General features: G+C 54.1%; 1 protein-coding gene across 1 annotated transcript; it reads left to right on the top strand.

The window, feature by feature from the left end:
* Positions 1-406: 406 nt before the first annotated feature.
* PPL (periplakin) lies at positions 407-26165 on the top strand. Its single transcript, XM_010213907.2, has 22 exons — positions 407-532; positions 9880-9979; positions 10623-10777; positions 11278-11398; positions 11866-11991; positions 12300-12341; positions 12505-12666; positions 13088-13195; positions 13644-13739; positions 14853-14975; positions 15925-16071; positions 16862-17013; positions 17449-17546; positions 17942-18099; positions 18913-19091; positions 19180-19318; positions 20209-20402; positions 20981-21131; positions 21409-21492; positions 21963-22079; positions 22711-22803; positions 23387-26165. The coding sequence occupies exons 1-22, from the start codon at positions 471-473 to the stop codon at positions 26069-26071; spliced, it is 5292 nt and encodes a 1763-aa protein (XP_010212209.2). The 5' UTR covers positions 407-470; the 3' UTR covers positions 26072-26165.

Here is a 26165-nt window from a genome sequence, read left to right on the forward strand (position 1 = left end):
GCCGCCCTCCATCCCACGGAGCTGGGGCTGTGGGAGAGCCCCCAGGTGCCACTGGTCACAGCAGGGACTGCCAGGGATTTTCTGCCGTGGCCATTGCCAGGGACTCCGCATCTCAGAGGATTTTCCTCGCGGGGAGCTGCCCTGCCTGTAGGGGGGCTGTTTTTCATCTTTCCCATTTGGACGCTGCTCTTCCACGCGCTGCTATTGAACTCTGTGCTGTTTTTTTCGCGGGAGGGGTGCGGTACATCCGAGACCCATCTGAGCACGGGCTGCCGTGGGGGGGCCGCGCAGGCACCTCCCCGGGGCCGGGCCGGCCCCATCGCGGCCCCACGGGCAGCGCAGGAGCGGGCGGCGGCCGCCAGCCCCGTCCCCGCCCCCCCGGCCCGGCCCGGCTCGGCTCGGCCCGGCCCCGCCGCGGCTCCCGGCGCAGAGGCTCCCGGCGGCCGCGGGGGGAAGCAGCCGCCGCCGCGATGCACTCGCTCTTCAGGAAGCGCAACCGGGGCAAGTACAGCCCCTCGGTGCAGAAGAAGAGGTGAGTGAAGCGCCCCACGGCCCGGCCCGGCGCGGGCACCGCGGGCTCTGCCTTCCTGCGACCCAACGCGACACTTTCCTCCTCTTTCTGCGCTCCTCCTGATGCGGGGGGACTCTGGGGCGGTCACACGTCGTGCCAGGCTGCGGAGAGCGCGGGGCGAAACAAGCCCCCGAAAGAGTGATGCAGAAAGGGAAGAGATGGAGGAATGCCCAGTGGACAAGGAGCGTCCCGGTGCCAGGCTGCGCGTGGCATGGAGGGGAACTGGAGGGCGGCCAGATCCCTGCCCTGGGTCACAGGGGTCCTTCTTGCAACAGAAGTTGAATGTTTGGCTCGATGCAGGAGAAAAGCAGCACTTCTGGGGAGGCCTGGGAGGCTCCGCGGCGCTCGGTCCTGCAGCCACCGGTGACAGCGGCAAGACTCGTGCCGCATACCCAGGTGCATGGGGCTCCCTCGTGCCACTGTGCCAACCTCCGGCTCTTTCCCCGTGGTGCTCGGCAGCACTGCTGCCTGCTGCAGGGAGAGGGGTGCCGGGAGGCTGCTCTTCCTGAAACCAGCCCTTGGAGAGGGGGTCCGAGGGTGCCGGGGGGCTGAGGCTCCATCCAAGGGAGCTCAGTGCCCCCTCTCCACCTCACACTGGTTCTGGTGCTAGTGTCTCTCCAGGAGGGCAGTGAGGGCTGGGGGAGCGATCCCAGCCTCGAACAGGGATGTGGGAAGCAGGTTATGGTCCTAGACTTGGGGGCTGTCAGAGGAGAATCAGGAGTAAGAAATGCCCTGGCTGGGGTGACAGCTGGGGGCAGTAGATGGGCCCCTGCGCGCAGGTGCACGGGGGCTCGGGAGGATGCAGGGCGCTGGCGACAAGCCCCGGGTGCCGCCACCGCGGCCACAGGGCAGGAGGAAATCGCGTTCTTCACGGGTGGCTTGTGCAGGCAGCAGTGCGCGGGGCGGCGCAGGGCACCCTCCTGCAGCACCCGGAGCCCTGGCCGCCCAGCCCCGCGCAGCGGCGGGGAAGGCCGTGCTCATTCCACCCGATTTGTTAATTCCTGCGCTGGAGTTTACAAACATCCGCGTCTCTCGGGAACGCTCCCACTCTGCCGAAAGAGCCCGGCAGCGGAGATGGGGAAGCCAGGGCCCGACCGGTTCAGCAACTTGCTTCAGGAGCCGGGGGAGGTTGTGCGTGGAGCAGCTCCCGCCGCCCCAGCCCGCGCTCAGGGCACTGCTGGAGTCGGACCAGCTCCCGCCCGGCTGTGCTGCTGGAAAGACAGAGCAACGCAGCTAAAACCAGCCCTGCTAAAGTCAACTGCCCTCCATGGAAACCAGGAACAGGGGCTTGGTCCTGCGCAGCCTCAGCCCGCTCCTTGCAGGGACTTTTGCAGTGGGGAGAGGGTGGCTGGAGGGCTGTGTGTTGGCTTGGGGTGTACCTGGGGTTGGAGCCCTCAGAGCAAATAACTGTGCATCGGTTTGGCAAGGGATCAGTCGTGCCGGGACGTTTCCTGCAGGTACAAAGGGACGGTCTCAGTTGGTGCAGTCAGGGGATGCCAAGGAGGGGCCTTCCCAGGCCAGAGGTGCTTTGAGCCAGAGCTGCTTCACGGCTTGGGCTCGGGGGCTCCCGTGGGAAGCCCTGGGACAGATTGCTGTTGCCATGCAGACCCCAGGCCGCCTACGCCAGGACCACGGCCGCACTCATGAGCCCCGGAGCTTGGAGCAGGGCAGGCAGGAGCTGCAGTCTCTGCAGGCTGGGCCAGGCTCTATAATCTGCCCAGGAACCCAGAGTACAGGCAGACGCCCGTCTCCAACCCCAAATTAGCCCTTCAGGCTCCAATCCAGAGCGCCTTGAAAGGTACAGGCTTCAAGCAAGCCCCACCACCCCCAGTCCTGTGTGCAGGCTGTGCACGTCCCCAGCAGTGAGGTGGGACGTGGAGCTGGCTGCGAGCAGAGAGCGAGGCCCCGTGCGCAGGGCTGCGATGCTCGGCCCTGCGCCCGCGGCAGAGCCAGCCGGCGGGACGAGGCTGCAGCCGGCGCTAGCGAGGGAGGAAGTCGCGCCGCTTTGAAGTCCTAACGGGGCAATGGCCTGGAAGGAACAGAAATGGCATGAGATCCGGCAAAGCGGCGATGACTGAAGCACAACTTGGTGCTTCAAGCCTCGGGCCTGCTCCGGCTTGTCTGTCCTTGGCAGCCCCAGCTGAGCCTTGCAGCTCGTCAGCCGTGCACTGAGCACAGCGCCCTGGGGACCGGTTGTCCCCTTCATCCCAACCGCCAGCAGGTACTTCAGTGCCAGATCCTCTGCCACAAATGTTCTCCAGGGTTTTTCCTTCTTCTGATGCACAAATTAGCAAGATTAGGCCCAGTTGTCTCCTTAGCTCCTCAGCAATATTCCTACCTGCTCTCCTTTCTGCCAAGGAGGGAAGCAGGCAAGGATGCCATTGTGTGAGATCCTTGCAAAGGATCCCAGTCGCTTGTGCATGGTGCGTAGCGAGGGACAGGACGTTGGGTGTAGGGGTGAGCTCAGGCCTGGGACTGCAGGTCCTCAAGCTCCACAGGCATCCTGGCTGGCCCTGGACCTGGCCACAAGCGCTCGGGCCCCTCGACATGCTGGCCGGGGAGCAGAGACCATGAGGGTGTTTCTTCTGTCTCCTCATCTCGGCCGCTCTGTACTCTTCTTGTTCATCACATCCCGGTAGCACAAAGCGCTAGGATTCATCTGGGAATGACAACCATGGTATTCGGACATCATTTTTAGAAAGAGCCTTAGTGCAGGCAGGCAGCACTAGGGAGGTTCAGGAGAGCCGGGTGCTCAACCAGGGAGAGTGGAGCGGTCTAGGAGGGAAGGGGAAATCTCACAGGCTTCTCAGCCCGTACGCAGTATGTGAGCAGCAGCTGAACAGTATCTAGCTCCTCTCCCTCATCTTTACCAAACACTAGTTGCATTGAGAAAACATGAGGTTGTTTTTCTCCTTTTCTTAGTCCAGGCTCCAGAGTTAGAAAATAAGGACCAGAGCCTAGTCAGAAGTCATTGCCAAAATGTTTGTGAAGTTCAGCCCTCTCCCCGGCTCCCCCTGGGCTCAGGAAGCTCCCAGCCCTGCAGACCCTTAACGGTGCCTGGAGAGCTGGTACCCTGTCAGTGTGGCTCAGCCACTTCCCTATCAAAAAGGCAATTTATGCACCTTGGATCCAAGCTGGGAACATCCTGCAATGGCTCTGGCTGACACTGATTTCTAGAGGCTGTTTTGCAGGAATAGAGTCAGCAGTAATGAATAAACAACAAGTGAGTCAGGGGAGTTGCTCTGTATTTATAGTGGAGCAATCCTCACCATCACCTGGCCTGTTTTTGCTTTAATTTCCATGCACATTACAATAATGTATCACCATTAATACGAGGGAAGATAAATATAATTGAAACAAGCTGGCCTGAGCATAGTAATCCAGCTGTCCAGCTACGCCCTGGTGTGTGCAGCTTGACGGCACCCTTCTCCAAAGTTTTGAGCCAGATCTTAATCTCCACCAAACCTGAATTGCACAGGCTGTAAGCCCAGCCCTTCTGTCCCCTGCGCCGCCGCAGTGTCACTGCTCAGAGTTGTAACTCAGGGGAGCTAACAAGGGAATATTGTGCACTGGCATTTGAAGCTCGGGGTGTTTCAAAAGGTAGTTACTCCTCTGTTGTGGCCTTTTTTTTTCTGACTGAGGAGCACAGAGACCCTCTTCTGAAGCTGGTCGCTTGTCCTGATGAAGAGCTTCTCTTTGGTGTCTCACAGGCAGGTGCCCACTGGGCTTCAGCAGCAATCCCAGAGCCATCAGGAATGCCAGGGTTACAGCCGAGCTGCAGGAAGGAGCAATACGGAGTCATTTCCATAAAACTGCTGTATCTCCTCAGCAAAATAGTATCATCTGAGGTGCAGACAAGCTGTCAGTGCGAGTGGGAGCTGGCACAGGGACTTCATCCAGCTGGAGCAGTCAGAATTCCAGGAGCACCTATTTCAGCACCCTCATTTAAGATATTAGTGAAATATCCCCCTTGATTGAAAAAGGAAACAATCAGAGGAGTCAAAGCCCCTGAAGGGATTTCCTACCACCTGCCAGCAAGTGTAAAGCCAGGGTGTGAACATACAAACATTCCAGAAATGCTTACTGTGGCCTTCAGGCCTCTGTCACAACCAAGGAAGTGAGCTCCAAAAAGTGTTCTTATCAGCGAGGGCGCAACCTATGAGGAAGAGATTAAAAAAATACTAAGGATCTCATCATTGCAAGGGAAGAGAGGTACAAAACACAGAACCCGGTGTTTGTGCCGCGTCTTTTGCTCGGGAGCAGCTCAGTCCATCACCTGGGAATGTTTGCCAAGCAAACACCGTGCCCTCTCAAAGCCGCTAGGAATCAGTGCTGTTTACAAGACCACAGGGTGAGCAGTCAAATTGCACTTCATGCAATTGGCATGAAATTGCATGAAAAATGCATGGCTTGCCATGCTGACTGGCAGCGAGATACTACAGTGTTGGCAAGAAGACTGCTGCTCTAGAGGGGACTGATGATCTGGGCTAGAAGCTTATGGGTAGAAATCAGTTCTCCTCAGTGCAGTCAGACCTGGAGAAAAGTCCAGGTTTAGCAGCAAAGTTTTTATATTACAGAAGTCATCACCTAGTCTGTCCATCATGAATCTCTCAAAGGAACAAGATGTAACAGCACCCTGAAAAGTGGATTGGGATACTTGAAGAAGTGAGAAAAAGTACCTGAAACACAACCACGTTGCTGCAGTCCATGTTAATCTCCATGTTAATCTCCAGAGAAGGGGAAGTGAAATGGGGAGGAAAGGGTATTTTCCTTGTTCTATTGATGATCCAAGGCAGTCTGCACTGCTCACACATCCAGATAGAATTGGTGAGATCTCTGGACCTCTTCCCGGGTGATGGGCAGCATTCGTTCAGTTGGATGCTCTGAAAAGAAATAGGCAACTTTCAGCGAAGCTGGAATTACCTCAATCCCGCTAAATAAGAAATTTCCTATTTCTGAAGAGCAACGCAGTGACTCCAAAGCTTTCATCTCCGCTGGTCTACCACAGAGCCTCCTCCCCAGCCCCTCAACTGGGAGAAACCAGAATAAAACCATTCCCTTCCCCATGTGAATAATCCCAAGTCCTTCACCCACCAGTGAGGCAAAGCTAAGGCTACTCAAACCATCTCTGAAATAGAAGTAATGCTGTTTTCCAACATAGTTTGTATCTTCTCAGATTGTTACTGTCCTGGTTACACTTGTGGATTAGGTGGCATAGGAATAATCAGAAATCTTGAGACAACTGGAGTGACAGCAGGGGTTGAGCTGGAGCAGGCAGGAGCCTTTGCCATTGCTGTCCCACCATGTGGTCCTTGCAACACTGGGCACGAAGAGGGAGCCAGGTTACCCGGGAGGTCTTGATTAGGTCTTCTTGACCGCAGACCTCAGCTGGTGGCAGCCACAGTTCTGCTAGTGCCCAAGATCTGGTCCCTCGTGTAGCTGCAGAGGTGGAGCCGGCAACGTCTCCCGTGGCGTGCGGCAGGGCACGAAGAGCAGAGCGATGTGGGGCTGCCACGGAGCGGGTCTGCGCGTGCTCTGCGCAGCGTCCGCGCTGCCCTCGCTCCGCCGGCTCCCGCAGCGCTCCCGCAGGCGCCGCAGCTTCCACACTGCTGCCACGCTCCTCTCGGATGCAGTGAGGAAATCCCGTTTCCAGGCAGGAAACTCCTGGCAAAGCCCATACCTGAGCTGAGGGTCACGGCCTGGGTGTTGCAGGATTTCCCCTTCCCGGCACCGGGGATCAGTTTTGGCAGATGAGACGTGTTTCTCGGAGTGAGCACGGGGCTCTTGCAAGAGCAGCTCGGCCGCAGTGGTGCCGAAAGCCATGCAGGAGATGCAGGGCATGAGTCCCGGTTGTGTCCTTGCTTCATTTTATTTCCCCCATACATTTTTGAAGCTTCTTTGTTGCAGTTAAAAAAAAAAAAGAAAAAGAAAATCCGCCACAGATCCAATTAAATCATGAGGATTCATCCCTGGGCTTGTTAGAAGACGCAGAGACCAAGCTGCAAATACAGGCAAGTGGCAAGCCCTACCAGCTTTTCCTGAGCCCCTGGTCAGTGCCAGTTCAGCTTAATGCTTTAAATTCCAAACTACATCTGGAAAAGGAGCTTGTCCCACCCTCAAAGTGTAGTTTGGCCTCCAGTTCACGAGTGAGAGGTGAGAAATGCCCCTCTGTGGCCGGGAGGATTTCTTGGCCTTGTTGCCTGGCTGGCGATGCAGCAGCGCGGGGCCAGCTCTCATCTGTGACTCACACATCTGTGAGCAATAACCATCATGTGGCCACACAGGAATGCACACACGAGCATATAATGTCTTTTTAGTCATCTGGCTTCCCAACACTTTCACTCCACTGATTTCATTTGCCATTTTACATGGGACGATCAGGTCCCGTCCTTGTAGCTCTTGGCATAGAACAAGAGGGTCCCCTTATTGAGAGGGTGTCAATGATATGACCGATGCCCTTAGCAGCAGCAGCTGGAGCCCATCCTTAGCCCCAGTGTTTCCCCAGGGCTTCCAGCACTGCTCCCAAAGAGTCATTTGAAAGGCAGACTGGCTGCCGTCCGTGGACAGGAGCCCAGTGCAATGAAGGAACCATCTAATCTCCACCCTCAGTTGCTTTTTGAGTGCCCCATACATCCAGTTAAACTGGGCTGCTTGGATTTGCTCAGGGAGAGCACTGCTCTGCCTTACTAGGACCATGGGGCCTCATAATCCTCCACCTATTTGAATGTAAACTGGAGCTTACTGAGAGTGGATTAGAAGAAACTCTAAAATCAATTTTCAATAGCTTTTTCCCCTGCTGTTTTAGCAGGACTCAGGCAAGTGCACTCCCAGTGCACACCTACACGCTCCAAATGTGATTGTTTACCCATGGAAAGCTGCCCTCACCTTAGCAGATCGCACACAGCTCCCGGCGCGTCGCGGCTCTGCGCACATCCAGCTGCAGCAGTTGCGTGCAGGTCGCTGCCGCCTTGCCCGCGGGCTGGCTGCATGGGGAGCTTTGCTGCAGACCTTGCTCTGGGCCGGCTTACGGGGAAGAGCGGCCTTTGCCTCCCGGAGAGCCAAGCACGTGCTTTTCCTCTGCTCTGGAATTGCTTTCGTTTCTGCTGATGCAAGAGGCCTGCAGTTCTGGAAGTGCTTTTGTTGTTGTTGATCAGAAGGTGCCAAGCAGCACTCAGAGTGGTAGCAGACACCAACCACCAGGCACGCAGAGGGACATTCTGGTGATGCAGCCTCTATAAAAACACCGTAAATCCTGCCCAGGCCACAGCTGGGCCGAGCAGAAGCGACAGACTCGTGCAGCGAGCTCCAGCTTGGAGCAGCAGGCATGGGCTGGGTTTGTTCCCGTTGGCCTGCAGGAGATGCCCGCACGGAGCTGGCAGGAGCAGCAGCGGTGCCAGGAAGGGAGGCTGCCTCTTCCCAGCAGTGTCCATGCTGAAAGGGTGGGAATGCTGCTGCTGGAGGCTCCGTGCTGCACGGGAGCCGCCACAGCCACCTCTGCTCCTACTCTGCTGAGGGTTGAGCAGGGCGCGCGCTCGGGAAGATGCTGGCCTAGAGGACTGCCGTGACCACTGCCATCTGACAGGTTCATTCCCAGCTTTCGGCACCTCTCTGTGCAAGAAGGGAGGACACGGGTCACGCTCCACTTCCTCGACCAAGCTTTATGTGTTGGGATCCTGCTCCATGAGGGATTCACCTGCTGCCGGGCTCAGGATGGCACTGGAGGAGCTGCCAACATGGGGTTGTCAGTGCAGGGATGCGGGGCAGCCCCAGGCGCCCTCCGTGCTGCGAGGGAGCCAGGCTGGATGCGGCCGCTCCTCCGGGCAGCTGCTCTGGGCAGACCCCAGCCCGTCTCGCTGCCCCTCAGCTTTCCGGGGAGCCGGCGTTTGCAGGCGATACACGTCTTGTCTACTGGCAGCTATAAAAACAATTAACGTTTTTAAGCACCATATAAAAATTAATTCTACCACCACATAACAAAGTCATTAAGGCTTATTATCCCCACTCTATAGATGGTTGAAATTGGAGCTAGCCAGCACTTAAAAGATGGCTTAAGCCCACATGGAAAACGGGAATCACAGACGGGCCACGAACCCCAGCCTTCCCGGCTGTCTGGCACAGATTTGGCTCTGTGAAGTTGCTGGGACCATTCAGGAGCCCATGGCCTTTCAAAAGCAGCTGGTGGCCTGGGCGAGTGCCAGAACAGCTAATTACACCTTTCTGGAGGAGCTACCCGGGGAGCTGCGGGTGGGCGTCGCGTCCTGCGTTTCCTGCTCGGAGCTGCTGTGCAGAGGTGTTGCTGCTGGGAGAGCTGCTGTGATTCATCTCTGCGCAAAGTGGTTTCTGTGTCGAGCCTACACGGCCGGAGAGATGTGGACACTGCCCGGCCCATTGCTGGGAATGTTCTTGTCGTTCGGGAATGGAGCTGGCACACTGCGCTTCGTCTGCTCCCCTTGCAGCAAAGCTAACAGGGAGGATGAAATGTTTAAAATAATCATAGCTATGCAGAAGCTGTCACGGGTTGTTTTGTGCACTCGTGGAGGAATTTGCTCTAGCTCAGGCTGCTGTATCACTCCACAATAGGACTGTGCCTATCTGGCTGACCCCAAGCAATCTCCCACTAGCACGGAGCAAAGGGAAGGTCTCTTTATGCCCATCAGTGCTGCTTCATGCATGGAGAGGGGCTTGAACAGCACCATCATCCCAGCCATGCATACGAGGGGATGAGAACTGTCGCCTAGGAAGAGACAGGCTGCCTGAGAGTAGGAAGAATGGGTGCTGTCTTGTTCCCTTTTTATTTGACTTAAGTTATGGCTACGACCTTGCAGAGCAGGTGCCATCTCTCGAAGGAGCTGGGGCTGCTGCAGGCCAGTGCTGGCCATGCAGGGCAGCACGGGAGCCCCAAGCCCAGCTGGGAACGGATGCAGCCGGGGCCGGGAGAAGCAGCGGCCCAGGATTGTCCTATTGCCTGGACGCACGGAGCTTGGGGTGCTATTTTCTGGCAGACAGAGGGGTTTGCGCTCCTCTCTGCCGGAGCAAGCAGCTCTCATCCTTGCTCGCATCGAGGCCGAGCGAGGGCCAGGTGGGCTAAGATGAGGACTCCTATTTCCATGGTGCGGGAGATAGAAAGTCCCCATCCTCCGCCCCCGTCCTGGCAGCGTGGCCGAGTGTTTTGGAAAGTGTCAGGCAGGCAGCAGTGAGTCACGCGCAGCTGCAGCGCCTGGCAGGCCCCGCGCACGCGGCGGGGGACGGGCCCCTCCGCGCGCTCCCCGGTGTGACAGGCCTCTCTCCCCAACCCTCCTTTTCCCCAGCATCTCCAGCAAAGAGCTGACCGAGCTCATCGAACGCCTGCAGAAAAATGCCGACCAGGTGGAGAAAAACATTGTGGAGACGGACTCCCGCATGCAGAGCGTGAGTACGCAGCGCGCTCGCGCCCGCGAGGGGCTCCTTGCCCTCCTCCGGACACGCCGCGGGGTCCTGCATCGCTCTGCAGCCCCAGGAGCAGCCAGCCCTGCTCCTCACACCCGGCCCGTATCCGTGTGCTCACCCTGGCGGGAGGCGGCACCTGGCTGGGATGGCCCTTCTGTAGCAGAGGGAGGCACAGGTCCCTCAGGGATACAGGGAGAAGCTGGAAGTCCGTGTGAGATGTTGTGGCCCTGGGAGTCGTCTCCATGCAGGACAGGACAGTGCTGCACAGAGCAGGGATCTGCAGCAAGGAGGCAGCTGGGATGGAGGTGAAGGGGCCTGAAACAGCTTCGTTTTCTCAAATGATGCCTTGGTGCTGCTGAAGGCAATAGAGCCTTCACCAACCGCAGCTCTTAGGGCTAGCACATATGAGGAGAAAAATACAATGTTAGGTGTAAAAAATGGGACTGTCCTGAGGTAGCCAAGGAACCTTACCAGCTTCCAGGAGCTGGGGGGGGCCTGGCTCAGCCGTGTGCTCTCACCCTGCGCACAGCGTGGGGCCAGGCCAGCTCTGCAGTGTGTGGGTGCTGCAGGTTTTTCCTTGTAATTCTTTGCTCCACTCCCAGTTCTCTCCTCGTTGCCTCCCCAGGACTTGCACAAGATCAAGGCCGGCCAGCTGGCTCAGTACAAGGAGCTCACGGCTCAGAAACTCACCGAGTCAGACAAGCTGCTCTACGTGCTGGATGGGGATGCAGCAATTGCCAAGCACATGAAGCACCCCCAGGGTGAAATGATTGCTGAAGAGTGAGTACTACGGAAGGAAATTGGTTCCTAAAGTCCCATGGGGTGTGAAAGCCTCTTCTCCAGGGTCTGCTCAGCTTCCGTCTGGACCTGGGAGGGCCCTGGGAGCTCCTTCACCTCCCAGTGTGGAGATTTGCCTGCTGCTCCTGACCTGCAGCCATCCTGGGACACGTGTGTGCAGGGGACAGGGGCAGTTGCCCTCTGCCTGTGGCCGCATGGTCCTCGTGGCTCTATGTGCCCGCTGGGGAGGCAGGTCCTGCTCTGCTCTGCCACAGCCTGCCCTGAGCAGGACGTTTTGCTGAGCAGCCCTTGGCAGAGGGTCAGGGTGCAGGAGCTTGGTTGCACAACGTGGAGCGAATTGCCCTGCCTGCCAGGGCTACATTCCAGGGTCTCCTGGGGCAGCCTGCTTGGGCACTGCCTGTCCCTGGCAGGGATAGCCTGAAGTTAGGCCAGGGCTGGCTGTCCCCCACGTGCTGCATCCACCCGTGTCTCCCTTCATGCAGCATCCGGCAGCTGAAGGAACGAGTTGCAAACCTGCGTGTGAAACATGACCAGATCTACAGCTTCCCCCAGCAGCACATCGAGCCCCAGGTCAACTGGTCAACAGTGATTGAGGAGAAACAGGTACCGAGGGGGCCTGGGATGGCACCAGTGACCCCTGCCCAGCACAGTGCCCAGCAGAAGACAGGTCTCCTACCTCATGATTTGGTGGAACTTGGGGCTCAGTGGGAACATCCCCTCCGGGTCCTGGGCTTGGCCAGCTCCTGCCCTGCTGTTGAGCACAGGCAAGTCCCTTCCCTCCCAGGGCAACACACTCAACTGTCCCAGAGCGAAAAGGCTTTCTTAGATCTAGCCTGCATCTCCTGCCTTGGTCATGCCCATTGTCTCTTGTACCTTCTCACGGCTGCTGTCATGCAGCCCTGTAAGGAGCCTGGCTCGATCGTCCCCATAACCTCCCTGTAGGCATGAGGAGCTGGGGGACTGGAGAGCTCTGCCCGTGGCACGTGCTGCATGCTCAGCAGATGGCACCCAGCCCCAATCTGCTGAGCCTCTTTTCTCCCATCATTAACCCTAAATTTTGCTTGATGCAGGACACGCTGAGCGGCAAAGGCTTTGGAACTGACCTGCCACTGGTCAACAGCCAAGTAGAAGAGCACAACATCTTCCACAACGAGGTGATGGCCATCGGCCCACACATCGCCAAGGAAGGCAGCAAGGTGAGCTCTGTCCCTGTGCCTCGGGGCCAGCCCTGGGCTCAGGAGGCCCGTGCTGCTGGCAAAGTGAGAGCAACGAGGCCGCTTGCCCAGGTGGGACCACAGGCACCTCCTGAGCTGTCAAGGCCTGGGCAGGCTTGTGTGGGTGCCCAGATCCACTCCTAGGCTCCAAGCAGAGCATGGCACACTGACCCTAGCTTTACAATGGTGAAAATCCTGTAAAATCCACATCCCACTCCCTCATGCAAGCTGCTTTGGACTTTTGCTCGTTGGGGACATGCTCTTAACGCTTGCATTTCTTCTGTTACCAGGACTTCACGGGTGACCTCCAAGCCAAATATCAGAAACTGCTGGTAAGAGACCCCCACTGGGGCCTTGGAGAAAGGCTGGGAGGCAGCAGGGTGAGGCTGGGGTGGGAAGGGACCTCTGCAGGGACACAGCACCCTCGGCTGATGGCTCTGCCCCGTGGAGGAGAGAAGGGATGTGGGGCTGAGCGCTCTCTCCCTTCCCTGCCAGGCTGGCTCCCAGCAGCGGCAGCAGGACCTGAACTCGCTGCAGGACTACATGCAGCGCTGCACAAACAAGCTCTACTGGCTGGATCAGCAGGCGAAGGACAGGACACATTATGACTGGAGCGACCACAACCTGGACTACCCGAGCCGGCGCCGCCAATATGAGGTTTGTGCCCGTCCTCGTGTGCTGCCCGTCCTCGTGCCAGCTGCCCAGGTGCAGGCATCGCAGCAACACGCAGGCACGGAGCCAGCCTGGAGCTTGGACAGAGGCAGGAAATATCCCTTCCCCGTGCCTCAGTTTCCCTATTCCATTAGGCAGCACTTGGAGATTTACAGATAGAATATGAAGAGCAATGTTAATCCTTACCTCCTGCCAGAAATAAGGGTGCTGGGCACCTAAGCAAAGAGGAGAGTCATCAGGTTCCTAGTTCTCTCTTTCCTTAGCTCAGCATTAGCTTGGTAATAATCAAACCCAGAGATCTGCAAGCTGGGGAACAGTAGGCCACCAGTCTTGTGGAGCTCTTCATACCCTTTTAGACTGAAGTAGCTACAACACTGGACTAAGCCAAGGTCCTCTCTCATCACAGAACTTCATCCACCGGAAACTAGAAGAGAAAGAGGAGGCCATCAACAAGCTGCACGCAGATGGAGATGAGCTGCTTGCCCAGAATCACCCTGGGAAGAACGCCATCGAGGTGAGCTCTGGCTTCTCCGCCTGCTCCGAGGGGACGTGCGTAGACATCATCCCACATGGGGCCTCATGATATTGCAACACATTAATTACTTCCTGGGATGCCAAATGGGAAGAGCATCCTTTGCTCGCAAGCATATAAACAGAATCAAAGAAGCAGAGATAAACCTAAGTAGCTCTTATAATCACCACTGTCATTATTCCTGTGGTGGTTATCCTGGACCTCTCCACAAAGGATAAATTACATTATCACATTCCACGTTTGATGGGAAAATGGACATGCTGTCACAGAATTTGCCGCTGTCTTCCACCATCCCCACAGTGCCCTCAAAGCATCCCAGTTTTGGGCCAGCTCTGTTGCATCCCCATGCCAGCTCTAACAAGAGCTCCTGGCTTGTTTCATAGGCAGCCAAGGATTTGGTTGTTCAAAATGGAAATGGGTTTTGTTACAGGCTCACATCGAGGCCGTCCACGCAGACTGGAAGGAGTACCTCAACTTCCTCATCTGCGAGGAGAGCCATCTGAAGTTCATGGAGGACTTCCACAAGGTACCAATCCTTGGGGCTAGCAAGGCATGGATATCTGCTCCGTGCAGCCCAGAGGGTGGATGCTGGGCCACGAGTGATGCTAACACGTGAGCAAACCCCAGCACCCTGGAAACAGGACAGAAGAGATTTAGTCCTTTAGTCTAAGGAGCTTTTAAGCTAGGGGAATTACTAGGTCCTCAGCCTTGACCTGATATAATGCAAGTCATAATTGCTGAAACCCTGAGCGCAATAATTTGGTTCTGGAAGCAAAACTTCCAGAAAGTCTCCAGTGCTGTTGCCAAGGTCCAAGAGTCACTGCCCAGTGTCAGCCCCTCTGCATGCAGCATGGCAGAGGAATTTCCCTCTGTCTGGGCTTACAGCAAGGCTCTAGCAGCCTTGTGCTACCTTACCCCAAGCCAGGCCGTGGGGCAGCCTTGCATGTTCCTCAGGGCAGTAGAACAGGTCTGAGGAGGGAATTCAACCTGCGCAAAGCACACGGCTGCGTTTGCACAGGGAGCCCTGCGAAGGGCTCAGCGCTCCAGCTGAGCTCTGCAGACAGATGTCTGCTTGATAAATTGCATCTGACACCCGGGGAGGCTCTGCAGGAGAGCAGGTTGGGCAGGATTCCTCTCCCACAACCTGGGTGTGTTCAGGACCTGATGAATCTTTTGCCAAAGTTGAGCTGTAGCGCCCAGCCCAGGCCGTGCCTTTTGTAGGTGCCTCTTTAGTAGCTGCTAGAATAACTGCCCCATGGGATGGTTGGTGTGTGGAAGGGCTCAGCTCTGCACAATGCAGAAAGGCGTCCTGGTCATGACATTGTTCTAGTGAGACAGAATTAAAGGCGGGGAGGATGGGTCAGAAGCAGGGTTTAGCAACATTGCAGGAAGGGAGCATGCAATAACCTGCCCCCCATTTCACTGGTCATCTTTGCCTTAGCTATGGGGCTGTGAACATGGCAAGCAGTGATTCCTCATTCTCCTTCTCCCTGCATTTCTGAGTTTTCACATCTCTGTCATCTCTCCCATTAGCTCTCTCTGCTTGGGGTAGTGTGAGGACGGGGATGATGCTGGGCCATAGAACCTGGTCCATTTTTCAGCAGGGCCTTCACTCACAAGAGATTTTACTTTTTTGCAGTTCCAGAAAGACATCAAGGATTCCCAGGAGCTCTTGAAGAGGGTAGATACAGACTTGGACCAAAAATTCAGCCCAGAGTTCAAGGATAGATATCAGCTGGAGTCTCTCCTCCGGGAGCTGGATGTGAGTAGGGATGCAGCCAGGCCCATCAGGGGAAGCCAGCAGGGTGGTAGCAGTGGGGCACCCCAGGGTTCTCACAGCACCCACAGAAGGCCCATCCCAGGCCGTGGGGGGAGCTCAGGTTGGCTCTCAGCATGGCTACAGCAGGGCCCCACACTGATGCCTCCCTGCGCCCGGCCTTCCCCTGACTCTTCCTTCCCCTCCAGCTAGAGATTGCCTCTCCCATGGCAACGTAATTGCTCACTGAGCTGGTTTTTATTTGTTCTCTCATTCAGTTAGTGCTCGCAAGGGGTGGGAGCATAATTAGACCTGCTGCCAGAGGAGGTTGTGGAACTCGCTGTGCTGCAGCGAGCCGAGCTGGCGGCGCGAGCGCCCACTTGGGAAGGGCTGTGCGGCGCGGCCCAGGCATGTCCCAGCAGGCCCCACATCTCTGGGACAGCTGAGAGCTCTTCCAAGAGCCATCCCTTTCCTCGTGTGTGCTCCATCTCAGAAAAACCCAGGGGGATACCACGGGCCCATGTAGAGGCAGAGCAGCGGATCGAGAGCTGCTGGAAGAGGCTCCCGAGCCAAGAGCTCTCAGCATTATTACAGCAATACGCAGCTGCACAGATGCAGGTTGTAGAGCAGGAAACACCGACTGCTGCCTGTAGGGTCAAGGCATGAGCTCCGCCCAGGCCTAGCTCTGCAGCAATGCAAAATCACCATGGGTCGTCATTCCGAAGTCCCGAATCCCAGTCTGGTTGCAGAGGCAGAAGAGCAGGGGAGAGGGCTCAGTGCAAGAGCACAGCAGGATGGTGGGACCCAGGAGACCTTTCTGAGGTGGTTGTTCCAGCAGCACTGGTGCAAGCTCTTCCCCAGGCTCTCGGCAGCTGGGAAAGCCCAGGAGCTCTGCAGCCCTCTGCTTCGTTCTTCCCACACCCTTACACTGTGTTTGGTTGTCCCCCTGCGCTAGGACCAGGAGAAGGCCTTGGACAAGTACGACGCCGTGGTGAGGTCCCTGCAGGAGCGCAGCCAGCACATCCTCCCGCTGCGGTACCGGCGGGAGGCCCCGCCGCAGCCCCTGCCCGTGGAGGCTCTCTGCGAGTATGAGGGCGAGCAGGTAGAGTCCCCTTCTCCCCGGAGGGCCCTGCTGCCACAGCCTGGTTGAGCACAGTAGGAACGGACGAGAAAGCCGGTCAACGGGAGGTCCTGCCAGCGTCCAAGCAGCCACGTCTCTCTCAGCAGCGATGTGAAAGCAGCTCTTGCAGCTTAGGAAGGGCAGTTGAGAACAGGTCCAGGGAGGTGCAGTCCTGTTCCTCCTGCAGACATCGTGCCTATCACACCCATGTCGGAATTACGACAGCCCAGTTCTGTCACATTCCCACACCTCCTGCAACTGGGGCTGGCATGCTAGCAATGTCCAGGCATGTTTCTGGCCAGAGATACTAAAGCCACCAACAGCACTGTTGTCCCAGCAGACACATTTGCATCCCTCTCGCCCGCGCTGTCACAGCAGTGGTTCAGTATCACGTTTGTACAGGATTACATGGCTGAATGAAGTACGTGGCAGCAAAGCTGAGAGACAACCTGGGAAGAGCAGGGACCCGGGGAGGGGAGAGCAGCTCTGGCTGAGTCAGCTGTTTCTTAGGAGAGGAAACCCACAGACGCGGAGACGCCTCCTTGTCTCTGCCCTAGTGGGAACTGCTTGCGGTAGCTGTGACAAGAGGAGCTTCATCCCTGGGGGGCTAAGGGAACAGCTGGCACAGAAGGTTTCTGCAAGTTGCAGATACTTGGAAGTTTGAGAAGGTGCCAAGAGCAGGGACTGTAGCGTTGGCCCAGGGCTGTCCGTGTGGAGCAGAGCGGGACGCAGCTCTCCTGACCTGCTGCAATAACTGGTGTCTGTTCCCCAGGGCCAGATAAGCCGTGGAGGCCGCTACACCCTGCAGAAGAACAGTGGGGACACTTGGGACGTGACAGACAGCGCGGGACACACAATCAGCGCCCCGGGAGTCTGCTTCATGATCCCGCCCGCTGACCCCAAGGCGGTAGCGCTTGCTGACACGTAGGTGCTGCAGCGGGGCCATGCCGGGCCCTCCTGCTGCCGCCGTAGCCTTTGTGAGCCCTGGGGAGCATCGCTGATCCCGCCAGCCCCGGGCCTGGCACTGAGCAAGGAAGCACAGTTAGGGATGGAGAGGCCCTGCCTGCCTCTCTGCCCGGGGGTGTTTGTTAGAGGGGTCCCAAGCAGAGCCTGGGCTGCCTGTCCTGCTCTCAAGCACCCCTCACGTGAAGACACTGCCCCTTTGCCCATATGGCGCGCAGGCCCAGCATCCTGACCCCAGTTAGGCCCCTCTTCGACTCATCTCATGGCTGCAGCGGGAGGCCCAGTTCCTCTGGAGCTGCTCCTCATTCCTAGAGCAGATCCCCATACAGGTGGCAGTGGGATAGAGGGCCCAAGGGCCACAGCTTAGCCTTTCATCCTTGCTGTCCTGCTTTGCAGCATTGCCAACCAGTATGTGCATGTGAAGGAGAAGACAACCAGCTGCAAGAACGTCCTCCAGCAGCGCTACGAGGGGCTGAAGGCAGACAGCATTGGAGGTGAGGCTCTGGCAGGGCAGCTTCTGCCGCAGAGTTGGGTATGAGCCTGTATCTATGTCCTCAGGCTTCTGCCTGTAGCCCCCTGCCACCCTGCAAGGAAGGGGACCATAGCACACACACAGAGCACTGCCTTTGGCCCCTACCTGCAGCTGCTCCATCCTCCCCGCCCGCAGAGTTGGGCTGTTGAACACTTGCAGCGGGGGCAGTCGCTGGCAGCTTCCAGCCTAGCCATGGTCCCAGGGAGAACGGGGATGGCTCCGGAGGCGCAGTGGATCAGCATGGGCTGGGCTCGGGGAATGGAAGCGGATGCTGCTCTCTGGCTACTCCTCAGCATCAGGGCAAAAGGTAGCCCCAGCTTCTCTCCCATTCTAACCTGGTTCCTTCTCTTTGTCCAGATGCGGCATCAATTCAGGGCCGTCAGCTTCTGGCAGGGCTGGAGAAAGTGAATAGTGACCTGGACAAGCAGGAGAAAGCGATAACGGCGAATCTCCGTCCGCCGCTGGAGCAGAGCCGGGCTGTGCAGGACAGCACGGAGCGCTCCAAGGAGCTCAAGGTGCGGCACTGCAGTGCAGCGTAGAGCACAGTCCCTGCTAGAGCGGGGCTGCACTCCCAAGGGAAAGGAAGAAGAGGGGAACCCTAAAGATCCTGCCTTTCCTGCCCTCATCCTGGGAGCACGGCAGTTATCCTAACTCTGCCACTGCCCGCCTCAGCCAAGAAAGGAGAAGCAAGAAAATACCTGTGTTCCCAGGCACTGCTTCTCCAGGCATATTTCAGCACTTACTCCACTAGGCTCTTGCCCTGGTAACTTATGGCTTCCTTCCTCTCCATCAGACCCCTAATTAAACCAGGCTCCTTGCCACAAACCTCCCTTGTTTTGGGAGGAAATTCAGCTCCTTGGTTACATCACCTGCCCAGGGCTGTGTCAAAATCCGAATGCCACCACAAGTGAAAGCAAGTTGCTCCAGCTGTCTGCAGTGCTTTGATGTCCAGGCAAGAATTTAGAGAAGTACAGAACAGCTAGGGTTGGAGGGGACCTTTAGATATCATCCAGCCAAACACCTCTGCTCAAGCAGTGTCAAAAATGCATCCTTAACATTGGAGCCTAGGGGACCACATTTTTAGACAAACTAGAGCTGTTGTGAACCAGTCCCTTCTCATCCAGGGTTTCGTTGCTAAGAGCTAGCTGTTTTGTGCCAGAGCAGTGCTGGGTATGAGTCAGTGGAACATATCCTGAAAGACACCTGCCATCAAACACAGGACCTCAACCCGACCTCCTCTCTCATACCAGACAGCCAAGGTTCATCTTCGTTGTCTTATAAATGCAAGGTGTAATTCAGTTTCTATAAAGATTTTGTGCTTACTGCAGAACATCACCAATGAGGTCCGCCGCATCGAACCAGACAAAATAAGGAAGATCCAGGAGTGTGAGGTCTTCATTGAATCTGTGCCAAACACTGGCAGTGCCACCTTGGTCAAGAAGAAGGTGGAGGACACCAACAACAAGTATGACCGTGTAGTCCAGCTGCTCAATGCTGCCCAAGAAAAGTAAGTCATAACAAGCCAGGTATAATGTAGGATCTTGTAGGGGGCAGATTGGGGGATACTTCAACATTTTTCTCCTTGTGTCCTACAGAGTCGAGGTGGCCACACACCTCGAGAGGAGCCTCCAACAAGGCCGAGACCTGCTGTCCACATACGAGAACAAACTGGTCATAGATGATACTGTACCAGAAGACTTGCGGGTTGTAGATTGTAAGAAAGAAGAGCTGTTGGTGAGTGTTTTCTCAAACAATTTTGACCCTATCAACATGCTCCGTATACAGAAACACTTTCCAAAAGTAATTACTTTTGAAGTGACAAATTTGTATCAGTTGGTAGAGAGATGATCTATCCCAGCTGGAGATGTGACACATGCCTTGTAGTAAGTCCAGTGGTCCCCACATACCTGAGGAGAGGCGGTCTTCTCTCAACTTTCCTGCAGCGTGTACCTCAGAAAGTGCTTGGGGGGGTGGTAAGAGGTGGAAAACTTCTGAAAAGACCATAAATGACCAAACTGTTCCCATCCTCAAGCCAGAACGTAAATGCCAGTTGCGTAGTTCTGATTTGACTGAGGATTAATGTAAAGAATAAGATAAAATGGTCTGGGAAAAGCAGTGCAGAGGCCTGATAAATAAAAGAGATAGACCTATCAGGGTTGTGAGAACATTTACCTCTGGGAAAATCCACTGAGCAGAATTGGTGATCCTTCTGCTGCAAAGGCCAAGAACTGCTTAAGCCAGAGTTTCACATCTTTCTTCAGCTTTGGAACAAGTCCACAGGTTCAGCATAGTAGGCAAAAGCTTTCATTGCTCCTTCTGGAGTTGCTGCACTAGCAGGAAAAGGACCTAAGGTCTGCATGAGAAGCACTAAACATCTTTCACACAGTATGCTTATTTTTAAAGACAACAGGTAAAGAAGGGAATAGAGCTCTCTGCTTTCTCCAACACATTTACTTGACAGCTGTGTTTACAAAACACGCCTCTAACTTGCTTTTCTGCAGAATTCACAGCATTATTGTAGTTCAGCTGTTCCTTAACATCACCTGCAGCTCCAGCGCAGATGCTGGAGTTGGTCTGGCACACGCAGAACCCCAGAGATCCTTTCTCTCCCGATTCCTTTGCAGGCCATGGGTTCCGAGCTGCAATCCAAAAGGTTCTTGCTCAGCGAAGCAGAGCAGAACTTGCTAAAAACAAAGACCTGCTCCAACACCCTGGCTAGCAAGTTCCAAGAGCACTGCCCTGACATCGAGCGGCAGGAAGCCGAGCTCTACAAACTCAACCAGCGCTTCAACAACCTCAGCAAGCAAATTGACCTCAGGTGAGTCTCTAGGACAGGATCTAGCTAGAACTGGACCAGCCTGGAGAGCTGGGATATTTACAGTAGAAGATGGAGCCGCACTGAATGTGGGAGAAGCCTAACACTGTCACAAGAATAAGTAGTTGCAGAATGGCCTCAAAGAGGGCTAAGAAAGAAGAGAGAGAGGTTCTTGGCGTGTACTGGCTGCGTAGATGTGGACAGCCTCTAGGATTAAGAAATGTGAGCTTTGGTAGGAGTGCATGCACTGGCTGCCATGTGGGTAAGTTAAGAGTGCACCATCCACCATACCCTCTCAAATCTCCCTCTTTCTGGACACTGGGATTTTAAGACCTGTATTCACTGGGATTCTCCCTGCAGTTGCCCCATGGGTCCTTTCTCCTCTCATTTTTGCCTGTATTTGTACTGCCAAGGAGCCATCAATTCCTGCAGAAGACTCTCTCTCAGAGAGAAAAAGGGATGGGAAGCAAACAAATTGTGTCTTTAGGAAATTGGGGAAGGGAAAGTGAGGTCCAGTTAAGAGGTATCTGCAGAAGACACAACAGATTTGACAGGACTGAAGCTGAGCTTTCTTCCTACAGAACTCAAACCCTGCAGAAAGCAAGAAGTGCCTATTCCAACTACCGCACAAACTATGACAAGATCAACCAGTTCCTTTGCAACATACCTAACTATGAGCCTCAGGAGACGGATAACATTCAGCAAGTTGAAGTGAAGCTGAAGAACCAAGTGGTAATTCCTTTAGAGAAGTCCTGGGCTCCAAGGGGGAGAGGAAAAGCAAAATACTTAGGGGAATTAAGATAGCTCCCAAACATATATATACATATATATGTACTAACTAGATTTATTTTTACACTGTAAGGCCCACCTTCCCATCTGTGACTTGTTTACACGTGAAGTATATACACTAATAATAATTCTCAGTATCATAACTCTAATTACAAACCTGAAAAAGGCTGAAGTGTTGGGGTTTTGTGCTCCCTTTGATGTGTGTCTCTGTGCACATTAGGCACTTCTGAGTGACATTGCAAGCAAGGAGCAGGAGGTGCAGAAAGTCTCCACCACGGCACAGCAATACCAGCAGGCAGTGAAGGTAAGGACTGTGATTCTACCCCTGGGAGAATTTTTAACATCCTACAAAGAGCTGCCCAGAGAAACCCTGTGCAGCCTGGTACACTTAAACACTGAGGTACTAAAACTGGGCTATGTCTGCTCTGACACTGACTCCATTTGTAGCCGTTAGCCAGGCAGATGCCGTGGGACTGCCTCAGTTCTCCTCTCTGTAAAAGGAGGGTCTAAAGCTCACTTTGGTGATGTAACTTGGAAGTTTTGAGCACACGTATGCAATATATCAGCAGGGCTGTGCAACACCTGTGCAAGACCTGACTCACAACTTGAGGGGACATTCCACCACTAAAACTCTGGGTCCCACCATCCTCAGGGACTTGCCCTAAGGAAAAACACAGTTCAAGGGAAGAAGTCATTAAAGTTGGGGTCCAGGAGAGATCTGTGTGTGAAGAGAACCCAGTAATCTCACCTTTTTCTGGGAATTTGATCCTGCAGGACTATGAGTTAGAAGCCGAGAAGCTACGGTCCATCCTTGACCTGGAGAATGGTCGGAATGGGTACACGAGCAAGAAGCCCAGGCTCCAATCTCCAGCTGCTAAAGTAAAAGAGGAGGTAAATAAGTGGCAACCCATAGGGAACTAAAGCAGATTGCAGCTTGTGGGACCAAGGAGGATTTTGAGAACAGTTATTTTATTGTCAGTGGCTTCAGCCTCAGAAATCACCTGCATAAGTGGCTGAGGAAGGAATTTTTCAGCATCTTTAGTCTGTCCATTTTGGGGGCACCCAAAACCCAGAAAAAGCTTTTCCCTCTCAAGACATTCATACAGAGTGATGTTTCACTGCCAAAAATGGAATGCTGGATACACATATTTAGGGAGAGAGCAGGTGCAAACTATTTATCTATGCAGGATCCGCTTGCTCCCTGCCTCAAACTCATCCTATATATTAAGGCAGGCAAACGAAGCTGTATACCTGGTTCTTCCCTGGTTGCATCTTTTCTTGCAAGTCTTAAGTAGTAACATACAGGGAAAGGCCAAAGTGAGACCACAGTGCAGGTGGTATCGGTGTGCACACACAGGCATCACTGCTGTTTTCCCAAAGCTAATGGGATCGCTCTTATAGAAAGGTTTTGGAAAAGCACCAGGGCTACTTCTTTTGGGTCTAGCCCGTGGTTTCTATTCAGCAAATCTTGAACAAACATTCAGGTTTCCCTACCTTTTCTGAATGCATTTTTGTTTCCTAGGAAGCTGTTCTGGCAGCCAAGTTCACCGAAGTAAATGCTGTTAATAAACAGAGGCTGCAGAATCTAGAATTTGCTCAGAACCTCCTGCGGCAGGTAACGAACCCATCGCTACCCAGGGCTGGCTTAGCAAGAGCGAGCACAGGCTCAGCCTTACCACATACAGCTGCCCCTAAAGCCCTTGCTCCTGGGGCCTGGGGAGGGAGAGGGGCTTCAGCTCCATTGCAGCAGTTTGGCTAAGAGTTCAGATCTCTGCCTGTTACCTTCGTTAGGCTGAGGCAATGCTATTTAGAAAGAGTATTTATGTAAGCAATATCCACATGTGCCTTTGCTATTACAAGTTGAACTGGAAACATTTCAGTATTTTATGCCCTACGAATCATTAATCTGTGGAAACCTACATTAAATAAACTGCCAAAAATCAGACAGACCGACCTCCTGCAAGGAATATTTGTATCCCTTGTTCTGGAAGCCACAGATATCACACAGAAAGGCTGGAAATCCACAGACTAGTGCAGAAGAAGCCTGTTTGCAAATAAACCCTATTCAGTGTTTGCAGCAGGCAGCCTCCATTAGCCAAGATCCACATTCTTGTGTGGTGTTTGTCACTGGAGGCACTGAAATAAGCATCAAATGAAATCCTTTATTATTTTAACTGCATGCTCTTTTTCAACAACAGCAGCCAGACGTTCAAGTGATTCACGACTTTGTCCAGACCAAAAAATCTCTAAGACCTCTGGAAGAAGTCTGGAAGCTGAAGAAAGAGCTTGAGGATGAGACCCAGCGTCGGCAGCAACTAGAAGCAGAGATCAAAGCCATTCAGAACAACATTGTCCACCTGCAAAACCAGAAGCCCCAAGAAACTGTAGTTAAGAAAGAACTGCTGAAAAGAGTGCCTGACCCTCAACTGGATGAGAGTTTCCACAAAATGCAGCAAAATCTAGCAGAAGAGCAGCGCAAAAACCAGGTGCTCCAAGATGAGCTGGAGGCCCTGAAACTTAGGCTGCGTGTTTTGGAGCACGAGAAGAGGGAAGGAGGACAGGAGTATATTGTGAAAGAGGTGCTACGTATTGAGCAAGATAAGGCTCAAGCTGATGAAATCCTGAAGCTCAAGGAAGAGCTAGAAGAGCTTAGGAGGCAGGAAGGCACTAGAGAGAACGAAGTTGTTGTTCTACGCCAACAGATTGCTGTGCTGTCCAGTGAGAAGAACAAAGAGCAGGAGAAGGTAACGGAGAAGGAGGTGCTGAAGCTGCAAAATGATCCTCAGTTGGAGATAGAATTCCAGATATTGCAAGAGACCAAGCAGAGGGAGAGTGCCCTTAGACAGAAGCAAGAGGAGGAGCTCAGATTCCTCCAGGACAAGCTCAAACGTCTTGAAAAGGAACGGGCCATTGCTGAGGGCAAAATTACTGTCAAGGAGGTGCTAAAGGTGGAGAAAGACTTAGCAATTGAGAGAGAGGTGAATGAGCTTCGGCGCCAGTATGAAGATGAGAAATCCAAGAGCCGTTCCAATGAACGGGAAAAGGCTGAGCTGCTCAGGAAGATCCAGCTGCTAGAGGAGGAGAATGCCAAGGTGGTTGTCCAGGAGAAAGTGCGCGAGATTGTGCGCCCAGATCCTATGGCTGAAAATGAAGTTGCCAACCTTCGTTTGGAGCTGGTAGAGCAGGAGAGAAGATGCCGGGGTGGTGATGAACAACTGAAGACCTGCCAGGCTGAGCTGGCTGCTCTGAAGAACAGAGGGCCACTGGTAGAAGTCAAAGAAGTCATTAAGGAGGTCATTAAGTACAAGAATGACCCAGAAACTGAAAAGGAACTACAGCGACTTCGGGAAGAAATCATAGATAGGACAGGAGCGATTGAAAGAGCTGACCTGGAGATCTATCAGCTGAAACAAGAGATACAAGCCTTGAAAGACACCAAGCCTCAAGTGCATATGAAGGAGGTTGTTCAAGAAATTCTGCAGTTTCGGGAAGACCCTAAGACCAGAGAGGAGGTAGAGTCTCTGAGAATTCAGCTAGCAGAGGAACAGATGAAACACATTGACCTAGAGAGGGAGCGGCTATTCCAAGAGGAAAAAATTAGACAGAAGGAAGAGGAGCTTTCCCAGGTGAAGGAGAAGGTGGTGCAACAGGAAGTAGTGAAGTATGAGCAGGATCCTGCCTTGAAAGCTGAAGTCAACTCCTTCTCTCAGAGCATTGAGAGCGAACTGAAGCAAATTGACTGCCTCCGTGAAGAACTCCGTAAACTGCAGAGGAGACGATCTGAGTTAGAACGTCAGCTGGAAGAACTCGAGAAAGAAAGACAGGCACGGAGAGAGGCTGAACTGGAGGTGCAGAGGCTTAGGATTAGGTTGAATGAGTTAGAAGAACAAGAAAGGGAAACAACAGAAAGAGTCACTGTGAAACAGAAAGTGATCCTGCAGCAAGATCCCCAGCAGGAGAAGGAACACTCCCTCCTCAAACTGGAGCTGGAAGAAGAGAAGCACCGGAGACAAGTCTTGCAAACTGAACTGGAAGCCCTGAGAAAGAAGCTTCTTTCTTTGGAGAAGATGGAAGTCAAAGAAAAAGTGGTCTTTTCCGAGAGTGTCCAAGTGGACAAAGGAGACACAGAGTATGAGATTCAAAAGCTGAAGAGCAATCTGGAGGAGGAGAGTAGGCGTAAGAGGGAGCTGGACGCAGACATCAACCGTCTTGAAACAAGATTGTCTGAGGTGGAATTCAATAACTCTAAGTCATCAAAGGAGTTAGACTTGTTAAGAGAGGAAAACCACAAACTACACCTTGAAAAACAGAACCTGTTGATGGAAACAAGGAGACTGCAGTCAGAGATTGAACTCACAACAACAGAGGCGCGGGATCTGAGAAACATGGCCCATGTGGACAGTGGAATCAACCTCGACTCCAGATTCCAAGCTTTGGAAAGGGAGTTAGATGACCTGAAGCAGTTATCCAGAGAAAAGGACGCAGAGATTGAGCAACTCCAGAATCGTCTCAAGACAGTGGCTATCAAGAGGGAACAAAGAGAAAACCACCTGAGGCGCTCTATTGTGGTCATTGACCCCGACACAGGCAAGGAGATGTCTCCAGAGGAAGCTCATAGACTTGGCCTCATTGAATGGAGCCTGTTCGTCAAACTGAAGAGTCAGGAATGTGACTGGGAAGAGATCTCAATAAAGGGTCCCAATGGGGAATCATCTGTGATACTTGACAGGAAGTCTGGTAGAGAGTTCTCAATTGAGGATGCCTTGAAGAGCGGCAGGCTAACCATGGCTCAGTATGACAGTTACCTCAACAAGGAGATGTCAATCCAGGAGTTGGCAGTCTTGGTATCTGGAAGTAATTACACAGCGCTCCCTCCACTTTAGAAACTTTCCTCAAAAGCAGCTAGTCAGAGCTGCACCAGTTGTTAGACTACCAGATCACTGCAAATCTCGCCCTCCTTTGCATCTTCCAAAATGC

Source organism: Tinamus guttatus, unplaced genomic scaffold (assembly GCF_059628265.1).
Source record: "Tinamus guttatus ecotype Peru unplaced genomic scaffold, ASM5962826v1 Tinamus_guttatus_pri_ptg000172l, whole genome shotgun sequence".
Classification (NCBI taxonomy): domain Eukaryota; kingdom Metazoa; phylum Chordata; class Aves; order Tinamiformes; family Tinamidae; genus Tinamus; species Tinamus guttatus.

What these genes read in the sequence shown, in the direction of transcription:
- PPL (XM_010213907.2), top strand. Translation starts at nt 471, where the DNA reads ATGCACTCGCTCTTCAGGAAGCGCAACCGGGGCAAGTACAGCCCCTCG. An exon ending in CAGTGATTGAGGAGAAACAG is followed by an intron (nt 11,399 to 11,865) that starts GTACCGAGGGGG and finishes TGCTTGATGCAG; the next exon opens with GACACGCTGAGCGGCAAAGG. An exon ending in AATACCAGCAGGCAGTGAAG is followed by an intron (nt 21,493 to 21,962) that starts GTAAGGACTGTG and finishes TTGATCCTGCAG; the next exon opens with GACTATGAGTTAGAAGCCGA.